This window comes from Saccopteryx leptura, chromosome 6 (assembly GCF_036850995.1).
Source record: "Saccopteryx leptura isolate mSacLep1 chromosome 6, mSacLep1_pri_phased_curated, whole genome shotgun sequence".
In the NCBI taxonomy this organism is placed as follows: Eukaryota; Metazoa; Chordata; class Mammalia; order Chiroptera; family Emballonuridae; genus Saccopteryx; species Saccopteryx leptura.
This window is the reverse complement of record NC_089508.1, coordinates 59,776,844-59,798,994: the sequence shown is the minus strand read 5'-3', so window position 1 is coordinate 59,798,994 and position 22,151 is coordinate 59,776,844. Positions and strand designations below refer to the sequence as shown.

Sequence of the window (22,151 nt, the reverse complement as noted above, 5' to 3'; positions counted from 1 at the left end):
TGTTCCAAGAGGAAAGTTTATTTTAAAAGCGTCTGGATGCAAGCAGGCTGAGACCAGCAAAGGGTGTCAGCCCTGAGCTGCGGGAGGGAGTGTTAGATATAAAGGTTACTTCAGGCATTTGCTGGCATGGGGTTGCTTACTCAGGTTAGCGTATCGGGTCTGTGGCTTGGTCACTGACTTGATGATGAAGAGGGGGATTCAGCTGCAGAAACACAAGTTCTTTCTGATGTAGCACAGGCCTAATCAGCATGTGTTTTTCTCATGTCCTTGGTAAATCTTGAAGACAACCAAGAGGTCAGGAATCTCCTAAGAACAGCTGGGGTCTAGTGTCCCTAAGCCTGTGGCTAGGCTTCCACAAATAACTACTGTGATTTAAACTCCCCTAATGGTCAGGTCCCTCCCCAATGTAAGCTTTCCCTAATGCTCCTGCAAAGGTCCACTTCTTGCTACATTTCAAAGTGAACATCAGGAAGCCATTTAAGAGAGAGAATAGCAAGCAAATTAACTACAACCTCACTGTGGGGGATAAGAATGTTCTGTTTTGAGCCCTAGTAAGAAGTTGGGTGAGGGGAATTTGAGGGTTTTTGTTTGTTTGTTTGTTTGTTTTTGTATTTTTCTGAAGCTGGACACGGGGAGAGACAGTCAGACAGCTGCCCACCAGGGGGCGACGCTCTGCCCACCAGGGGGCGATGCTCTGCCCCTCCGGGGTGTCGCTCTGCCACAACCAGAGCCACTCTAGCGCCTGGAGCAGAGGCCAAGGAGCCATCCCCAGCGCCCGGGCCATCTTTGCTCCAATGGAGCCCCGGCTGCGGGAGGGGAAGAGAGAGACAGAGAGGAAGGAGGGGGTGGGGTGGAGAAGCAAATGGGCGCTTCTCCTATGTGCCCTGGCCGGGAATCAAACCCGGGTCCCCCGCACGCCAGGCCGACACTCTACCTCTGAGCCAACCAGCCAGGGCCGGGAATTTGAGTTTTGAAGGGGTTCTGGATTTAAAGGAGCCAACTTAAACCTAAGATAAACATTTTTTTTTATTTTATTTTATTTATTCATTTTAGAAAGGAGAGAGAGAGGGAGAGAGAGAGAGAAACAGAGGGAGAGAAGGGAGAGGAGCAGGAAGCATCAACTCCTATATGTGCCGTGACCAGGCAAGCCCAGGGTTTCGAACCGGCGACCTCAGCATTTCCAGGTCGACGCTTTATCCACTGTGCCACCACAGATCAGGCATCCTAAGATAAACTTCATGTCGACATTTACCCATATGTCTGTGCCTGCTGCAGCCAGAAGAGAAGAAGGGCCTCTCCTTCCTTTTTGCCTTCCAAACCTTGCATAGGTGCCTCTCATTGGTGGAATCTAAATCAGAGCCATGCTGGTAAGGGAAACTGGGAAGTGTAGTCTGGGGACCTGTGCCCCAATGATATACAGAGAGCATTCACAAGGAGTAAGACTGCTGTGTCAATTCTGAGTGACCCATTCGTATAGTTGTTTCCCCTTGTCACTGATCTTCCAAAATGTTTTTTCTAATTCTGTCACCATTAGTTCATTCCCACGAATGTCTGGCTATCTCTTAGTCTAGGCAAAATGAACTCCCAGATATATTTTTTGAAGTTCTGCCTAATGTGAGGGTTTCCCTTCTGTAATACCCTTAGGACCACTCCTGAGTGGGCTTTTAAGTGTCAGCAGTCTTCTAGAAGATGTGGCCATCTGTAAATCAGGTCTGACTTTTTCCCCCTCAGTCTACTTGGTTATCCAAAACTCCTCAAGAGTCCAGATGTGAGTTGAAGGGAAGCTGACACAGTAGCAGGACTAGGTGCCGTCAGAGTCTGGGCGCATGTCATTTACTTATGCCTTTCTGACCTGTTCAAGCTTAATATCTGTATACACCCCTGCCCTTCAAAGATGGAGTGCTGCTCAGTGCCCACCTGTTTGGCTTGGTATTTGTGATAGACTTCCCAGATTGCATGGTCACTTAATATCCCATGATTTGGCATGGAGTCTCTATTAGAGCCCAATAGCAAGCTAGTAGCCGCTTCTCAAAGCAGGAATGATTATGTTGGAACAGGGGACTTTGAATCCCTCTGGTCCATTCTGTGACTCTTCTATTAAGTCTAGACAGAGGCTTATCCACAGCTTACCTGCCGCTGATACTTTGAGCACCATTGGAACTGCTGAGTTGTAAGATCCAAGGGGCAGGGTCACTCTCATGGCAGCTCGGACCAGCTCCAGGGCCTTCCCCTGCTCTGGACCCCACTCAAAGCATACAAGCCTTTGGTGATTTGGTAAAAGATTAAGAGGAAGCACTTTCCAATGTGGTAGAATTTGCCTCCAAAAGTTAAAGAGGCTCCAAACTTGAAAGGGCAAAGGTGGTTCTGGAGTGGGATCAAAGGGATGTGGTTCTGGAGTAGGACAAACCACATCCGGCACACTCTGTAGGCTTTTTGTAATTGGCCTCTTACTGCAGATGTGGTTTTGTAGTTGAGCATTGTAAAGCCTCTGACCCATGGATGTTTGCATCTCTGGTCTTACTAAGCACATCCCTGTGACCTAACTTAAAAACCATAGTAAGGGCAGCTCTCTGAATTAATCCAAACCTCTGTTAAAAAGAATGACTCATGATGCCGTTTCTGAGTGGCGTCATGCATGTTATAGCATGTAAGGAAGCCTTAGCACTTGTTTTTAAACTTAAATGAGTATTAGCTTTGTTGTTTGCCTGGACAGGTGTGATGCCAGCATAGCCAGACTCTCCGCAGAGCACAAAACGACCTACGAGGGGCTCCAGCACTTGAACAAAGAACAGCAAGCTGCCAAACTTATCTTGGAAACAAAAATCAAAGATGCAGAGGGGCAGGTATGGCCTGTTTCCAGTAGCCGTGTGGAAGGGGTGGTGTCCTCAGTGAGGAGCCGTGTGGTGCTGACTGTCTCTGACAGGAGACACCACTGGGGCTCCCAGTGTAGGCATCATCCACTTTGCTTCTTCCTTTCTTCTGTGTCGTTGGAGTGGCGCTTCATGAGCATGGCAACCAAACCACCAAGATTTTTTGGTACAGTCCTAATTTCAAAGATTCTTTCTTCTCATTCTTAAAACAATATATTCCAAAAATTCTAAATTATAACTCCAAACCTACTTCTCACACAGGTAGGCGATCAGCATTCTTTTACATGCCAGTTGTCCCAATTTGGGGTTCGAGAAAAGTTGCTGGATTTCACGGGTCTCATCGTATGTGCTGCCTCATCCCATAATCTATGTGTGGGGAAAAATTAGGACAAAGCTAGACAATAATAGGCTGGCTAATGGATTTTTAGAGTATTGTCCCTTGACATTCACAGATTAATTTCACAAAGCAAAATTTCCTGGCATTTTCCAGCTTGTTTTTTGGCCACTTAAAACTTTCCCTTTGCCATGATGGGGCCTGTCATTCTAGGACCTAACCCACAGTATGTGCTCTATTTGCTGTTCCTCATTTCAAAAAGGACTATGCCAGTGAAACAGGGCATCTGGTCAACTTAGTCAACTTACTGAATTAAAAATACTTGTGTCCTAACTACATCCAGTAAGCATCTAAATATATTTGTGAGAAAAACAGATATTATACAACCACGTAAAGAAGAATAAAATGACAAATCCAATAATTTTTATCAGAAGACGAGTGAGGTTATGTTTATTACATCAGAAAATAAAAATTAAGGAAATATTAAGCTTTTTGGTAGCCAAGCTGAGTAAAATACATCTAGATTTCCATAAAAAGAGATATACTTCTTATTTGTTCTGGATCTGATAAACACTTGATCTGTGAATCTTTAAGGCACATGGAACATCATAATTGCAGAAAATAAAGACATATCATGTAGCACTGATGTTATGTTAAATGTTAGTAAAAAGACAAAGGAAATGGGTGAGGCAGTGGGAGAAAGACATGGGAGGGATCTGGTTTACACATTATGTTTTCTGGTGACTTAACAATACGGAGGTAAATCTGGGACCTTAATGGATTTTGTAAGTGATAAGAATCCCATTCTCTATGACTAGCAGCTACATTAGTGGTTGAAATTTCAGGATAAAAGTAAGTATATTTTGTGTCAGCAGGTGGAAATAGCATTCCTGGCTAGAAACTGGGCTTGCTCATCAGAGAAATGTGAAGTTAAGTGCTCAGTGCATAACCAATATTTTGGCAGGGCTGCTGGTCTTGGTTTTTGATGGGTGTGCATGAAAGAAAACAGACGTGGAAAGCTAAAGTGAATGCCTCCATGAACGTATTAAGTTAGACTGAAGCTTCATGCCATTAGTCTAGAACAGGGGTAGTCAACCTTTTTATACCTACTGCCCACTTTTGTATCTCTGTTAGTAGGAAAATTTTCTAACCACCCACCAGTTCCACAGTAATGGTGATTTATAAAGTAGAGAAGTAACTTTACTTTATAAAATTTATAAAGCAGAGTTACAGCAAGTTAAAGCATATAATAATAATTACTTACCAAGTCAAGTACTTTATGTCGAATTTTCGCTAAGTTTGGCAGAATAAATCATTATAAAACAACTTACTATAGTTAAATCTATTTTTATTTATACTTTGGTTGCTCCGCTACCGCCCACCATGAAAGCTGGAATGCCCACTAGTGGGCAGTAGGGACCAGGTTGACTACCACTGGTCTAGAATATAGCTTACTAAATGTTTTCTGAAATGACCTCTGAAAAGGTTTGATGTGATATTAGAAGCGAAGTCTCTTTTCCAGATTTCTCAGCTTTTGAACAGAGTGGACTTGTCAATATCAGAGCAAAGCACCAAACTGAAGATGTCCCACAGAGATAGTAACCACCAGCTTCAGCTTTTGGATACTAAGTAAGTAATCAATTTATAAATACTTTATGGTAGAATTTCTTTATGAATTTATTCAATACAATAATTTTTTCCTCTTAGTTTTTATTTATTGCACAAAGTGAAAACAATACTGGAAGTTCAAAGGAAAATATCCATGTAGCATGCTGTCATTTCACCCTCCTAATTTTTGTTTTTTTTGTGGTTGGATAGTAATTTATTTTTTCACTCAATAAATATTTGAGCACTGGCCTAGGTGCTGAGGATCATTAATGATGAGAAACAGACTCTGTTCTTATCCTTGTATAGTTTATAGTCTAGGGAGTTGTTGAGCATTAATTCAATAATGACTAAAATAAGCATTTGCTATATTATTACTAATGGTGATAAGTGCTTCAAAGAAAAGGGACATGGTGTGGTAAGCTAAATGTCACCACATAACCCTTGTGAATATGGAGCATTGCATGGCAAAAAAGGACTTTGCATATGCAATTAAGATTATAAAGTGAGTAAATTATCCTGGGTTATTTGAGTCAACTCAGCGTCACCCTTAGAGTCCTTGTGAGAGGGAGGCAGGAAGGTCAGAGTCAAGAAAGAAGACCGTGTGACACCGAAGCAGAGGTTGGAGTGATGTGCTTTTGAAGATGCAGGACGGGGCCACAGCCATGGAAGCTGAAGAAGGCGAGAAAGCGATTCTGCCCTCAGAGCCCCCAGAAGGAACAACCTCTGCTCACGCCCCAGCATCAGTCCAGGGAAACTGATTTGAGACCTGTGGCCTTCAGAACTAGAAGAAAATGTATGTGTTGTTTTTAGCCACTAAGTTTGTGGCCATTTGTCACGGCGGCCACAGGAAGCTCATAGAATGGTGCTAGGAGAGTGAGTGATAGAGGCTTGGTTGCAGGGCTTCTGGAGGAGGTGAGGTGTGAAGTAAGAGATGAAGGATGAATGGAATTCACTAGGTAAAGAGTGAGGTAAGAACCCAGAGGATGGAATAGCCTATCTGGGGAGAAACGTGGCATAGAGAAACTCAAGATGACTAAGGTGGCTGGGACAGAAAAGGACGGGGAAGCGAGGGCTAGAAAAGAGACGGGCTGGAGGGAGGGTGGGCCAATGTGCTGGACCTTGTGAACCTTCCAGGCAAAACTTCTGTTTCTATCACTACAGCAATCAGGAGCCATTGGAAGATTTTAAGCAGATGAAGTGATATGTATATAATTTTTTCAATAGCCTCGATTATAGTTGGAAATAGATCACAAGGGGCCAAAGCAGGGATGGAGATGTCAGTTAGTGAGCACTGTTTCAGTAGTCTAGATGGGAAAGGTCTGCATGAGGGCGGCTTTGAGCTATTTAGTTAGTGCCCTATCATTTGTTATACTTTCACATAGTGACCTTTTAGAGTGTACTTGCTCACCTAAAACTCATTTGCTGCTCTTCTGCTCAATTATGAAGCCATACACCTTTTCCTATCATGAAGCTGCATGAGCTTGGCATTTTCCTGCCAAAGCAGAGCCAATATTGACTGTGTATGTGTATGTGTGTATATATATACGTATATGTATATTTGAGCCTTATCAGGTTGTGGCGCAGTGGATAAAGTGTAGACCTGGGACGCTGAGAACCCAGATTCGAAACCCTGAGGTCACTAACTTGAGCGTGGGCTCACCAGCTTGAGCGCAGGGTCACCAGCTTGAGAGTAGGATCATAGACATGACCCTATGGTTGCTGGCTTGAGCCCAAAGGTCTCTGGCTTGAAGCCCAAGGTCGCTGGCTTGAGCCCAAGGTCACTGGCTTGAGCAAGGGGTCACTGGCTCAGCTTGAGCCCTCAGTCACACATGAGAAGCAATCAGTGAACAACTAAAGTGATGCAACTACAAGTTGATGCGTCTCATCTCCCTTCCTGCCTGTCTGTCTCTGTTTCTCTCTTTCTTGCTAAAAAGATAAAGAAAAAAATATGTATATTTGACTTAATATATTTTTTAAGATGACTATAGTATGGAACTTTGTTAGCAGCCTGTGGAAAGTATAAATTATTTTTCCGGTCCTGACATCTCATGCCTCCTTGTTTAATGCTATTTCAGGTTATTGCCAATTTAACAGGAATTTACTTGCAAAAACCATGTTTCCTTTCTTCTAATTGTCTGTATTTATATAATTATTGAGTTATGTCACCATTTCTCATAGAACCTACAAGCTGGCCAAGCACTGAAAGATCCCTCCAATCCTCTTTCTTTGATCACACAGAAAGAAAATAAACATCTTAGTATTTTTTTCTTCTGTAAATTATTAACTTAGGGGATATTATTATACTGCTCACAAATATTAGGGGATATTTCAAAATTAATATGAAGTGATTAAAAAAAAGAAGTATTTGCTTTTTTTTATTAAACAAGAACATCAGAAAAGCAAACGACATGTCAAAGGAAGTTGTTTGATTATGCAAATAAGATGCAAAACCAACTTTTACTTTATTGGTGAAAATGCACCATACAAAAGGCTGAAAGTACTGGAGTATCTGCACGTTCCCTTCATCCCCTCATTTCTGTGAGCAGTGTAGTTACTAGACATGAACATCTTTATTTTTCTTCCTACAATTTAAAGTCTAGAAGTCTGAACACAAAGGCTGTTCACAGGGAAAGGAAACAACGCCCAGGGCCTATGTCAGGTGGAAGGATGGGCTGGAGACCCAGCAGGTGAAGCTGGGTTGGGTGAACTAGGAAAAATCTCGCTCCACAAAGAGATTGTAAGGGAACTTACCCATTTAAATCTGGGCTCTGGGTAGAGAAGTAAAAGATATTTCTTGAAAATTCAGGATCACAACACAACCTTCATGTGGATTTAGAACTATAATTCACTTGACCCAACTGGCTTGAAGAAAGCACAGTGGATATTATCTTAGAATGATCCTGATTTGGTAAGGGCCTGTGATTCCCGACAAAAGCAAATGCAGATTCTCGGTCTTCAAGTCTTCCCACAGACAAAGGAAGGTACGAGGAATAAATTCACATCAAATACTGTAAAACAACACGAGGGAAAAGCCACATAAGGGAGCCAGTCAGAAGAAACAATAAAAAGCACTGCATATATAGGAATTATTGGATAAAATAAGTATACACGTGTATATATGTGTATGTGTATGTATATGTATGTATATTTATACGCACACACATACATATTTTGAAAGTATAACTAAGAGATAAGAGATTATAAAAAATGACCAGTCAGAATTAAACTAACCAAATAGAACTGCAAAATGTAATAATTGAAAATAAAAGCTGTGCCTGATCAGGTGGTGGCACAGTAGATAGATCATTGGCCTGTGATGCTGAGGACTCAGGTTCAAAACAACCCCAAGGTCACTGGATTGAGCACGGGCTCATCTGGTTTGAGTGCGGGGTCGCTGGCTTGAGTGTGGAATCATAGACATGACCCCGTGGTTGCTGGCTTGAGCCCAAAGGTTGCTGACTTAAAGCCTAAGGTCACTGGTGTGAGCCTAAGGTTGCTTGCTCAAGCAAGGGGTCACTCGCTCTGCTGTAGCCCCCCCGTCAAGGAACATATGAGAAAGCAATCAATGAACAACTAAGGACCTGCAATGAAGAATTGATGCTTCTCATCTCTCTCCCTTCCTGTCTGTCTGTCTCTCACCAAAAAAAATAAAGGAAAAGAAAAGAAAATCTGTAACCCCTGACTACACCTGACCAGTGGGCCTGAGCAGTGAGCGCAGGCAGCCCTGGAGCCCAGCCTATGACTCTGCCTGATTGTTGAGTAATGCCTTGCCCAGGCAGGGAACTCAGCCAACAATCCTGCCCAAAAGCAGAACATGGCCTATAGTCCTACCTGACTGGGAAGCCCAGACAAAAACTCCACCCAACCACAGAGCACAGCTGCCAGCTCCACACAACAGTTGGTCACCCTGCCTGGCCAGGGAACCTGGCCAGTGACCTCACTCAACAGTGGAGCACAACCAGCAGCCTGCTAAATTATGGAGCATAGCTTGAGACCCTGTTTGATCATGAATCCCAGCTGCTAGCCCTGCCTGAACTTGGAGTACAGCCAGTGGCAACATTGCTGGGGAGCACAGCTTGGGACCCCACCTGATCATGTGCAGTTGTGGAGCCCAGCCTGCAGCCCTGCCCAATCATGGAACCCAACTGGCAGCACCACCCTGCCAGGGAACACAGCCTGCAACCCCACCCAGCCAGAGGTAATTGCAGAACTTTATTAGTGGCTCTACAGGACTGCAGCTCACCCAGTAGCCCCGCCTGGACATGGAGCTCAGCCAGTGGTCCCCACTACCTCAGGGCATGGACAGCAGCTCTGCCCAACTAGAGACCTAATGGGCATATACAGAACATTCCATCCAATAGCAGCAGAATACATATTCTTCCTAAGTGCACACACATAGCATTCTCTAGGCTAGATCATGTTAGCCACAAAATAAGTCTTTTTTTTTTTTTTTTTTTAACGAGGGTGGTGGTGGACAGACAGGGACAGATAGACATGAGGAAGAGAGATGAAAAGCATCAACTTGTTGTTGTAGCACCTTAGTTGTTTATTGATTGCTCTTTTATATGTGCCTTGACCAGGGGGCGCAGCTGAGCCAGTGATCCCTTACTCAAGCCAGTGACCCTGGGTTCAACCCGGCGATCTTGGGGCCTTGAACCTGGATCTTTAGCATCCCAGGCCAATGCTCTATCCACTGCATGATCACCTGGTCAGGTGCCACAAAATAAGTCTTGACAGATTAAAGAAGATTGAAATAAAACCAAGTATCTTTTTTTTTTTTTTTTTTACCATAATAGCATAAAATTAGAAATCAATAGCAGAAAACCTGACTGGTGGTGGCATACTGAATTGGATGTTGGCTCAGGATGCTGAAGAGCCCCAGTTTGAAACCCCGAGGTCACTGACTAGAGTGTGGGTTCATCAGCTTGAGTATGGGCTTGCCAGCTTGAGTGTAGGGTCACTGGCTTGAATGCAGGATCATTGACATGATCCCAAGGTCACTGGCTGGAAGTTTACAGTCACTGGCTTGAGCCCAGGGTCACTTGTTTGAGCCCAACATCACTAGCTTGAAGCCCAAGGTTGTTGGCTTGAGTCCAAGGTCGCTGGCTTGAGAAAGGGGTCTCTGGCTCAGCTTGAGCCCCCTTCCCCAGTCAAGGCACGTATGAGAAAGCAATCAATGAACAACTAAAGTGATGCAACTATGAGTTGACACTTCTCATCTTTCTCTTCCCCTCTCTCTCCTTTCCTGTGTCTCTCTCTCTATTAAAAAAAATCAATAACAGGAGGAAAACTGGAAATTAAATAACCCATGAATAATCAGTGTGTCAAAGATCAAAATCTTGAAATAAATGAAAATGGAAACACAACATACCAAACCTGAAGGGATGCAGCAAAAGCAGTTCTGTGAGGAAAGTTTATGATGCTAAATGTCCACATTATGAAAAAAGGAAGATATCAAATAAACAACCAAACTTATACCATAAGAAATTAGAAAAAGAATAACAAACTAACCTCAAAAATAGCAGGAGAAAAGAAATAATAAAGCTTAAGCTAGAAATAAATGAAATACAGAATAGAAAACATTCAAAAAACAATGGGAAAAACAAGCAAAACTAATTGTTGGTTTCTTTGAAAGATAAAACAAATAGACAAAATTTAGCTAGGCTCACCAAGAAAAAAAGAAGACTCAAGTAAATAAAGTTAAAAATGAGAGAGGTAAGGCCCTGGCCGGTTGGCTCAGCGGTAGAGTGTTGGCCTGGCGTGCGGGGGACCCGGATTCAATTCCCGGCCAGGGCACATAGGAGAAGCGCCCATTTGCTTCTCCACCCCCACCCCCCCTCCTTCCTCTCTGTCTCTCTCTTCCCCTCCTGCAGCCAAGGCTCCATTGGAGCAAAGATGGCCTGGGCGCTGGGGATGGCTCCTTGTCCTCTGCCCCATGCGCTAGAGTGGCTCTGGTCACGGCAGAGCGACGCCCCAGAGGGGCAGAGCATCGCCCCCTGGTGAGCAGAGTGTCACCCCTGGTGGGCGTGCTGGGTGGATCCCGGTCGGGCACATGCGGGAGTCTGTCTGACTGTCTCTCCCTGTTTCCAGCTTCAGAAGAAAAAAAAAAAAAAATGAGAGAGGAAACATTGCAGTTGATATCATAGAAATGCAAAGGATTATAAGAAACTACTATGAACAATTACGTATATGCCCACAAATTGGATAACAAAAAAAATCTATCAACTTCTGGAAACATAACCTACCAAGACTGAATGAGGAAGAAATAGAAAATCTGAATAGACCAATAATGGGTAAGAAGATTGAATCATTAATCAAAAACCTCCTGACAAGTAAAAGCCCAGTACCAAATGGCTTCATGGGTGAATTCTACCAAACATTTAAAGAAGGATTAATGGCAATAATTTCAAACTTGTCTAAAATATTGAAGAGGAGGGAATACTTCCAAACTCGATTTATGAGGCCAGCATTGTCCTGATGCCAAAGCCACATATAGATACTATAAGAAAATATCCCTGATGAACATAGATACAAAAATGCTCAACAAAATAGTAGCAAACCAAATTCAATAGTACATTAAAAGGATCGTATATCATGATCAAATGGGATTTATCCCTGGGATGCAAGGATGGTTCAATATTCACTGTTCAATCAAAGTGATACACCATATTAACAAAATAAAATATAAAAATTATATGATCATCTCAATAGATGCAGAAGAAGCATTTTGACATCTTTTCATGATAAAGATTCTCAACAAATGGAATAGAGAAGGAGTATACCTAGGCCCTGGCCAGTTGGCTTGGTGGTTGGAACATTGGCTTGGCGTGGATGTTCTGGTCAGGGCACACAGGAGAAATGACCATCTGCTTCTCTTCCCTTCTTCTCCCTCTTCTCTTCCTCTTTCCTTCTCACAGCCAGTGGCTCACTTGATCCTGAGCATTGTCCCCGGGCACTGAGGATAGCTCGGTTTTCTAAGCATCGGTCCCAGATAGGGGTTGCTGGGTGGATCCTGGTCAGGGCAAATACAGGAGTCTGTCTATCTCCCCTCCTCTCACTTAAAAAAAAAAAGTAAAGAAGGAGTATACCTTAACATAAAGGCTATATATATATCACAACCCCACAGGTAACATCATACTCAATGATAAAAATCCAAAAAGTTTTTTCTCTAAGATCAGGAACCAGACAAGGGTGCCCACTCTCACCACGTCTATTCACTGTAGTACTGGAAGTCCTAGCCAGAGAAATTAGGCAAGAAGAAGATGCAAAAGCCATTTATATCAGAGAAAAAAAAGCAAAGTTATCCGTATCTGTAGATGACATGATCTTACATATAGAAAACTCTAAAGACTATCAAAAAACTGTTAGAATAAATGAATTCAGTAAAGCTGCTATGATTTGTGGTCACTCTTCCTAGTTAGAAAAGACTACAGGCAGAACTGCTGGTGGGGCTTCCTGCCCAGGTAAGGCCAGGGAGCTTTGTTTCTAATGGCCAGGATGTTGTACTTATCACTTCTACATGTGTCCCATTGCCCAACTTAGTCTGTGACCACACCTAACTGCAAAGAAAGCTGGGAAATGTCTCTGGTTAGGCAGCCATGTACACCATTTTACATTTAAGGGTTTCTTAATAGGGAAGAAGAGGCAAACAGATATTGCAGGTAATTAGGGGCTTTTACCACAATGGGTGTTTATTTTATTATTATTTAAGTCACATGTAGTCTTTTGTACTTTTATTACATTTCATGATAAAAATAATAAAAAATAATTAAGGGAAGGCAGCAAGTGTAAAGTGTGATTTTAAGGTATCTGGAAGGGGAGAGGGCTAGGTGAATGGAGTATTGTTGGGTTTTTTTATTCTTTCAGTTTTCTTTTTTATTTAAATTAGAAAATATCTGTATGGGGGCAAGAGAAATTGGGAAAACATTAGAGAAAAAGGGAGGCAGGCCCAGTTCTGGGAGATAACGGGGAAGGAAGAAGGGCCCAGGGGAATGGGGAGCCAGCATACTATCCTCTGAGCCAGGAGCACTGGGGGGCCCTCTGAACTGCGGAGATTAGCCCCTCGTGTGGCTTGTGTGACAGCTCAGTGCCCACGTGGGCAGGAAGCATCATCAGTGCTTTTCTGTCATATCCTGTCCCCCTCCTTCCCTCCCTTCCCGAAATAGCGCTAAGCACACTTCTGAAGAAGGTAAGCGTGGAATCCTGAGTGAATTCAGCTTAATGCTGACATAGTTCTGAGAAATTTGATAGTCGGAGATGGAGGGTGTTTGATGTCATTTTAAAATTGTTTTACATCCAACTTGCTGACTTTTTTTATTTTAGATTTAAAGGTACAATTGAGGAACTCAGTAACCAGATTTTATCGGCACGGGATTGGTTGCAACAGGAACAAGAACGGATAGAAAAAGACCTTTTACAGAAAATCGACCAGCTTTCCTTGGTGGTGAAGGAAAGCAGTGTAGGTATTGGTGCTCAGCAATGACATGGTAAATTACGTGGTGGGGGTCTGTAGTGTTTGAGTAAGTAATACCTATAATCTAACATTGATTTACTTAGCACCATATTAAGCTGTTCAGAGTGTCTTGCATTAGAACCCATTTCCATGGTCCACATTGATTCTTTGCATTTGTTATAAAGAGATGGAGCACTTTGTTTTGGTTAACAAAAACTAAGTAGAAAATTTTAATACTTTCAGCTAAGATAAATTTAAGTGAAGATCTTAATGAACCAGATTGTCCATCTGCGTTTCTAAATAAAAGTTACAAACTTCAGCCTCGCTTGTTTTAATTTCATGATCTGGTACGAACGGTCTTGGCGAGCGTTCTAGCTCTAGGCCATTCGCTCCACTAGAACCGCAGTATGAGACGGTGCAGCATGGGAAGAGAACCCAGTTCTCTTTTCCAGCTTCCTTCTCCTTTTACCCCACGCTCCCACAGGACTAAGATCTGCAGAGCTGCTCAAAACCAGATTGAGAAAGCCTTGCATATGTACTATTCAAAGTCAGTACTCTAAAACTGGTACTTGGCAGGCAATTTTTTTGGTTTGGTTAATTGGCCTGAGCATCTCCCTCTCCCTTCTCTTTTCTTGCCCTGCTTCTTCCTGTGGGACTTGGATGAAGCAGCAGTGACTGGTGGAGTTTACATCCCTGGCTCTGCTCTCTCAATGCCCAGCTGTTGAATTGCAGACTCTGCATCAAACAGCATTGTGAGGGCTTTGTCATGCCATAGCCCACTTACAGCTTGGAGTTTGTAGTCCTGGCCTCCAAAGCTCACCTACAGACACAGAGTCCTGTAAAAATGAAGCATAGTGGGAAGGGAAGGGAAGGGAAGGGGAGGGGAGGGGAGGAGAGGGGAAAAATAGGGGAAGGGAGGGGAGAGGAGGGGAGGGGAGGGGAGGGGAAAAATAGGGGAAGGGAGGGGAGGGGAGGGGAAGGGAAAGGAGGGGAGGCAAAGGGGAGAGGAGGGGAGGAAAGGCAGGGCAGGGCAGGGCAGGGCAGAGAAGGGTAGGGAAAGGAAAGGAAAGGAAAGGAAAGGAAGGGAAGGGAAGGGAAGGGAGGGGAGGGGAGGGGAGGGGAAAGGAGGGGAGGCAAAGGGGAGAGGAGGGGAGGAAAGGCAGGGCAGGGCAGGGCAGGGCAGAGAAGGGTAGGGAAAGGAAAGGAAAGGAAAGGAAAGGAAAGGAAGGGAAGGGAAGGGAAGGGAGGGGAGGGGAGGGGAGGGGAAAGGAGGGGAGGCAAAGGGGAGAGGAGGGGAGGAAAGGCAGGGCAGGGCAGGGCAGGGCAGAGAAGGGAAGGGAAAGGAAAGGAAGGGAAGGGAAAGGAAGGGAAGGTTTTTTGTATTATTTTTTAGGTGTCCTTCATATTTTCATCAGACCTACTGATTGATTCACTTAGATTCATGCTAATGCATGTGGAGTGGTCTAATGACTAATAGTAAACCCCAGGATAATGGTAGCTTTAATAAGATAAAGATAGAAGCTTATTTCTCTTTTACACTGAAGATGTCTGGGTGTAGGAACTGCAGGGCTGATGTGGTAGGCGTGTCAGTTCTCAGTGATCCAGGATCCTTTGGGCTTAATTGCCAATCCTAGAGAGTGACCCTTGTCCTCATAGTTCAAGAAGGTTGTTAGAGTTTAAGTCATTACGTCTGAATTTCAGAAAAGAAGAAAGAAGGAAAGGGCAAGGTTATGCCTCAGCTGTCTTTTAACTTTTCGTGGAAGCTGCCACATACACTTGAACTTGCATCTCATTGGTCACGACTTAATCACATGGCCATCCCAAACTCAGAAGACAGTGAAAAAATGTCGTCTCTATCCTGGGTGGCATTATATCCAGCTGTAAATTGGGGATATGGTAAGGAAAGAAAAGATAATGGATACTAGGGTGACCAACTAGCAACCTCTGCAATTCTGTCCCCTGCAGACGTGTTGAATGACATTAGAGCTGATGCAAAAGCCATCCAGACTTTCTTTTTAGGATAATCAAGTATAATTTTTATTATGGGTCTCAGGGAGCCAGCGAAAGGGACACGGAGAAGAAGCTCAGCCAGATGTCGGCCAGGCTTGACAAAATAGAAGAGAATCAAAAGAAGCACATGGAAGCACAGAGAACAAAGCAGGAGGAGGAGAAGGTGCACGGGCGCATCAGCAGGCTGGAGCTCCAGATGAACGAGGGCATGAAGGAAATGAAGGCCGACGTCGATGCGGGTAGGCGGAAAGGACATGGCTCTCACGGTTCACTTTTCATCTGATCTAAAAACCAATTAATTAGTATTCCCCTACAAGTGCCTATGAACCTGGCTAATGGTAAGGCCAGTGAAATGTCCTTAGATGATTTTCTGAGCAGCTGTACTATGCTGTATTGAACTAAAACATTTTAATTCCAAGGACACAAAGAGCCACCATAAGGGAAAGGCAAGCAAAATGCAAATTGGGTGGCTTGCGGTTGATGTGCACTTTCTTTAGTGCTGACTACGGATTCTTTTCTGTTCATAGCCAAGGTCAACATGTCTCAGAAATGAGCACATATTTCTTTCATACTCCTGGCAGTATACCACCGTGGCAATGAATGGTTTTCCTCTACTTAGAAGTCAACAGGGCCCGTTAATTCACACTTGTGTAGCAGAAAATGTTAGAGCTGATTTCAAGTTCTGAAGTGTTGTCGGGAAAGGAGGGATTCGATTTACATGCTGAGTCAGAAATACAGAACTGAAACCAATAAGTAGAAGTTATATGAAGACAGATTTTAACTCAATATAGGAAGAAGTACAGTGGGTCCTCAAATAAGGTCATTTCATTCCATTTCATTTTGTTAGAATGTTGATGAGATGCCCTAGGAACTTAACTCTTATTTATGCCAATTAGCTTGTGGTAAAATTTTTTTTTTTGCTTAAAGTCGAAGAACCTATTGTTAAGTGAGGACTTACTGTATCCTCAGTTAATGGGTCCTAAACAGACACTGGTGCCTTTGTGAGCTTGAGGGCTCTTTGTCACTGAAAGTATTCGACAGAAGTCAGTTGATCATGGCAGGAAAGAGAAAACAGCCTGTAATGTGAGCAGGGGGACTACGTTATCTCCTAAGCTTCTTCCAATTCCCTGATTCCATAGTTTTCTTCTGTGGAATTATTTGTTGTGTTTTGGTTGCATGGAGATAAAAGTGCTTAATTATTCCAAGAATAATGTTGTTACCACCAAAGCTTATTATTTTGTTTAAGTAATTTATTTAACTAAATTTATGAATTGAATATCTTATAAAGATAAAAGTGAATTTTTTTTTCTTGGTCTTTGGGCTGTTAGGACTATGGTATTTAAATATTTTATCTGTGTTTAACTTTATATCATTTCCCGAGTGAATTTATTATCATTTAATCAACATACATTGAGGTTGTTAATATTTAGTACCTAATATGAAATGCATATGAACCATTTTTAAATTAAAAATATTTTTCTTGCAAAATCAATGCATTTCTTTATTATTTATTTATTAAATGAGAAGAGGAGAAATAGACAGACTCCCCTGCATGCACCCCAACTGGGATCCACCCGACAACCCCTGTCTGAGGCCGATGCTTGAATCAACTGAGCTATCCTTAGCACCTGGGGCCAACACTCAGATCACCAAGCTATCCTCAGTGCCCAGGGCTAAGGCCTGAACCAGTGGAGCCACTGGCTGTGAGAAGGGAAGAGAGAGAAAAGGGGGAGATGGTGGAGAAGAGAAGAAGAGAAGCAGATGGCTGCTTCTCATGTGTGCCCTCACCGGGGATCGAACCTGAGATGTCCACATGCTGGACTGACACTCTATCCACTGAGCCAACTGGCAAGGGCCCAATGAGTGTCTTAATAGAAAATCATAAAGCACAAAATATTTTTTAAAATATTCATACCTTCTTTCACCCAAAGGTCATTTTAATATATATCTTTCTATATATATAGGATGTACATATATGTGCTTTTTCATATAAAAGTTTATGCTATACATGCTATTTTATAACCTATTCTTTTATTTAATAATATGCTATATCTTTCCATTCAATAAGAGCAGTATTTTTAATAAGTAATGTTACCTGTTTTTCATGAATTGCCACATAAAGAAAATTTTCTGAGAAAATTCTAAATTTACTAATGAAGATGACACCTTTCATTTATTTTAAAAACCAATGAGAGCCTGACTGCTGTTGGCACAGTGGTTAGAGAATCAACCTGGGATGCTGAAGTCCCAGGTTTGAAACCCCAGGTGAGCGCAGGCTCAACAGCTTGAGCACAGGGTTGCCGGCTTGAGCATAGGATCATAAACATGATCTCATGGCTGCTTTCTTGAGCCCAAAGGTCACTGGCTTGAGCAAGGGGTCACTAGCTAGACTGGAGCTCTCTGGTTAAGGTACATATGAGAAGCAATCAATGAATAAAATGATGCAACTATGAGTTGTTGCTTCTCATCTCTCTCTCTTCCTGTTTCTCTCTGTCCACCTCCCCATTGCTAAAAAAAAAAAAAAAGAAAGAAAAAAAAGAATACAGAACAGTACGAAATGTTCTTTCGATGGGGAATTTTTTCATTTTCTATCTCTTTATTTTGAAATAATTTCAAAGTTAGAAAAACTGTAAGAACAGTCCAAAAACTATATTTTTCATCTAGATTAACCAATTGTTAACATTTTGGAAATTTGCTTAATCTGTTTGTTTCTCTCTCTAAGTGTATGTGTTTGTGTTTATATGTCAGTGTATATGAATATGCTTTTTTCTAAATCACTTGGGAATATATTGTAGAAGTTTTTTGTTGTTGTTTATTGATTTAAGAAAGAGAAAGAGAGACATTGATTTGTTATTCCACTTATTTATGTTACGTATTCATTGGTTGATTCTTGTATGTGCCCTGACTGGAGATCAAACCCACAACCTTGGCACATCAGGATGATGCTTTAACCAACTGAGCTACCTGGCTAGGGCTATTATAGAAGTTTTGATACCTTTTTATCCCTTTATTAGTTTAAGCTGTATACCTAAGAACAAGGACATTCTCCTAAGTCACTATAGTTCAGTGTAATATTGGTGAAATACCAATCAATATTAAGTTTTCAACTTCCACCATTGTTTTCTATATATCAAACCTTCCCTGGTCTAGGTTCCAATCTGAAATCACACATCATATTTAGTTATCATGGTTCTTTATTTAGTCTTTTTTTTTTTTTTTTTTGTATTTTTCTGAAGCTGGAAACGGGGAGAGACAGTCAGACAGACTCCCGCATGCGCCCGACCGGGATCCACCCGGCACGCCTACCAGGGGCGCCGCTCTGCCCACCAGGGGGCAATGCTCTGCCCCTCCGGGGCGTCGCTCTGCCGCGACCAGAGCCACTCTAGCGCCTGGGGCAGAGGCCAAGGAGCCATCCCCAGCGCCCAGGCCATCTTTGCTCCAATGGAGCCTTGGCTGCGGGAGGGGAAGAGAGAGACAGAGAGGAAGGAGGGGTGGGGGTGGAGAAGCAGATGGGTGCTTCTCCTATGTGCCCTGGCCGGGAATCGAACCCGGGTCCCCTGCACGCCAGGCCGACGCTCTACCGCTGAGCCAACCGGCCAGGGCCTCTATTTAGTCTTTTTTAATATGAATCAGTTCCTCAGTGATGTTGATATCATTAACAAATACAGGCCAGTATTTTCTGGCCTGCAGTTTGGGTCTTTTTTTCTTCCTTTCAATTAGATTCAGGTTGTAAGTTTTGGACAGAAATGCCACAGAAGTCATATGTTCTTCCCATGTATCAGGGGGTACATGATGTTGGTTTCTCCCAGTATTGGTGAAGTTAGCTTTGACCACTTGGTTAAAGTCTAACTTCCAGATTTATCCATTGTAATAGTTCCTTTTCCCCTTTATAATTAAAAAGTAAACTGTAGGGCGATACTATGAAACTTAAGTAACTATACTGTTCCCCATCAAAGTTTTACTCTAGTAGTTTTAGCATGTACTGCTAATTTTTGTACAAATCAACTATGATTATATGCTGTAAAATTTGATACAGCATTGTTTGTTTGTTTCTTAAATATTAACCCTTGTGAAATTTACCTCTTCTTAAAGGGTTTACAGCCATCTATGAAAGCATAGGATCCCTCAGGCAAGTTCTTGAAGCCAAGATGAAACTGGACAAGGACCAGCTGCAGAAACAAATCCAACAGATGCAGAAGCCGGAGGTTACCATGTGAAGGGAATTGGGACAAGGACCTCAGAGGTGGTTTTTCGAGTGGGTCTGGGAGCTAGACACGTTTGTAGCCAGGTTGTTGTGGCATTTGGGATTGTCCTATTCATGGCGTGCATGTGCCAGGAAATGTGTTTTCATGGGTCTAAATGTTTACCTTGAGTCTTGAAAACACTCTATCTTTAAAAGTATTAAATATAATTTTTACCACTTTATTTCACTTCTCTAAATTCAATAGGATATCCCCCCCCCCACTCCCTGAATTGGACAGACTTTTATCCCCCTTCATTTTATGAATGAAAAGACTTACTTTTCCTTCAGTGTTTGATGCTCTAGCCAAGACCTTACTATTTTGAAAATGTCACAGTAGTTTTTTAAATTAGTAAACTAATGAATTGTCACAGAAATGTGTTGCTCTTCACCCTGAATGAAGAGAATGCCCTGATAGATTAGAATTCAACCTTTGACTCCATATTTGGATTTTGTTATTGTTGTCTGCTAATTTCTTATATTGGTTATCTTCTTATAAATCTTTTGTCTTTTGTAAGGTGAAGGGACTTAACATTTGGAAATAAAATCCACCACTTATATAATGAGTAGTTTAAAAATTGATAACTTCCATATGGATTACTCAATAAAGTGGAAAGTTGAGACAATTATCTAGATAACTCAATGCACAATATCTACATTGGCCACCTAGTTATACTAGGTTTTAATATTGAAAACTTTTTTTCAATTATCCATAGCCAGTATAGTGATAGCCATATATTTAATATTGAAATGGTGGTTAATAGTCTGTTTATTGCACAAATAATTGTTCATTAATCATAATAGGATATGAGAATTTTTTAGGCTTTTGATCTCCTCTAAATGTTTCCAAAATTGGAACCAAGTGCTAAGGTTTATGTACATTTACTGTATTCTTGTGCCTTGGTTTTTATCACATCAGTGCACTGTTCCCTCCAAAAGTTTTGTGGACAAAATAGAAGTCATGGGAATTATCGGAATTATGATGTATAAATGGAATCCTATGTATTTTTTAAATTCTAATCTTTGTCACTGTTAAGAAATTAACCATTTAATATTAATAATTAAATACAAATTCATACTTTTGTATGGACAGAGAATCAAATATTGCATTTATAACACTGTCAAGAAACTTTCATTTTAAGCAACTTTGTAGATGATAGGTGTTTTCTTTTCAGTCGTCATATTGAATTAGTCGTTGATTTTGGCTCCAGTGCTATTTACCTGTGTATGTAAAAACTGGTAACAGGACACACACCGTTCTAAACTGTGTGGGTGCCCAGAAGAAAGAAAACAGGAATACTTTAAAATTTTTAAAACCTTTCATTTGTTTGCCAAGGACTCAGGAAAATCAAAGTGTTTTCTATTTTTAGAATAAATCATAAATGAACTATCTAACTGGCTACTACTGTTTACCCATTTAAAATATGCTGCTATAGTAGATAATATTTTACCCTCAATGGCTTGCCAAAAATAATTTTTTTTTTTAAATTCAGACCTGAAAAGTTATATAAGGAATATGTCATCCAATACGTATGTCCTTATTTTGTTACAAATCTTTACATTCCAAGATAGGAAGACTATTTCCACTTACCAATGGAAAAAAAAAAGGTTAATGCTCCTTTGCAATCAGAAAGTGATGATTTTTTTTTTTTTTTTTTGTGATAGAGTGACCGTGTTTTAGTTCGGTTTTCTAAGTTTTAAGCACAAGCCACAGCACAGAGAGCCACGGCCCCTCCAGCCTCTCTCTCCTGGGGGAGAGGTGTCAGCCCAAGTGACACGTGGGAAGAGGGGGACAGAGGACACCAGCTGGAGACAGCTAGAGGGCGTGACATGAGCAGGGGACGCTTGGCTGTCTGCTGAGTTGCTCAGGTGCTTTTGACGCTGCCAACTTCCTGTCTTGAGCTCTGGCAGTGCTTCTTCCCCGTGGCTACGTGTCTCAATCTGCTGGGGAGTTCACAGAGCTGCTGGTGCCCAGGCTGCCCCCAGACCCATAGAGTCAGAGCCTCCGGGAGGTGGGACGCAGGCATCAGTGTGTATCAAAGGCCCTGGTGATTCACGCACTGGGGAGGTTGTGAGCCAGTTCTTATCACCAAAGTTTAAATGAGAATCAGCTTCCATGTTCTTTCCTTTACCAGAAATTTGCAATAAAAAGAATAAAATTTCCAAATAACTGTGGTGTATGATTTGTAAGTCTTTTAGTGTGAGGTAAAAATTTAATTCAGTAAAATGCCATAGGAAGCGCTCCTTCTCCCTCTCTGTGGAAACCCTGGGGTGGTGAGATGAGGTGCTCGAAGTCCTCAGGCACACGTGCTGGGACCTGTACAGTCCTGGGGAGCTGCTCTATCTGGGGGTCCTCTAGGCACCTTCTGGCCTCCGGGATAATGCTAGCTAGCCAGCAGTTCCTAGTGGGAGCTGTCTGCACATGGTGCTCCATGGTGTGTGTTAACTCACTTCATTATAATAACAGTGACTTGAGTACTGTAAGTGGGAGGCAGGATTCAAACCAGACAGTCTACTTCTACAGCCTGGGCTCTTAACCAGTACACTACCTCTAAAGATACATCCTGGCTTCCCACATACCTGAATTGCCAGGCCACTGACTCTAGCCTCATCTCTATATGACCTTAAGATTCTGCC

At 42.3% G+C, this 22,151-nt stretch overlaps 1 protein-coding gene across 2 annotated transcripts in view; it reads left to right on the top strand.

Moving 5' to 3' along the window:
- FAM81A (family with sequence similarity 81 member A) overlaps positions 1-21,644 on the top strand; it is a 106,622-nt gene extending 84,978 nt beyond the window's left edge. For both annotated transcript variants that reach the window (XM_066343159.1, XM_066343160.1), the window contains exons 5-9: positions 2,714-2,843; positions 4,727-4,833; positions 13,135-13,270; positions 15,318-15,513; positions 19,367-21,644. In XM_066343159.1, coding sequence (XP_066199256.1) covers positions 2,714-2,843; positions 4,727-4,833; positions 13,135-13,270; positions 15,318-15,513; positions 19,367-19,491 — 694 coding nt within the window. In that variant the 3' untranslated portion in view covers positions 19,492-21,644. The remainder of the gene's footprint in view (positions 1-2,713; positions 2,844-4,726; positions 4,834-13,134; positions 13,271-15,317; positions 15,514-19,366) is intronic.
- The last annotated feature ends 507 nt before the right edge of the window (positions 21,645-22,151 follow it).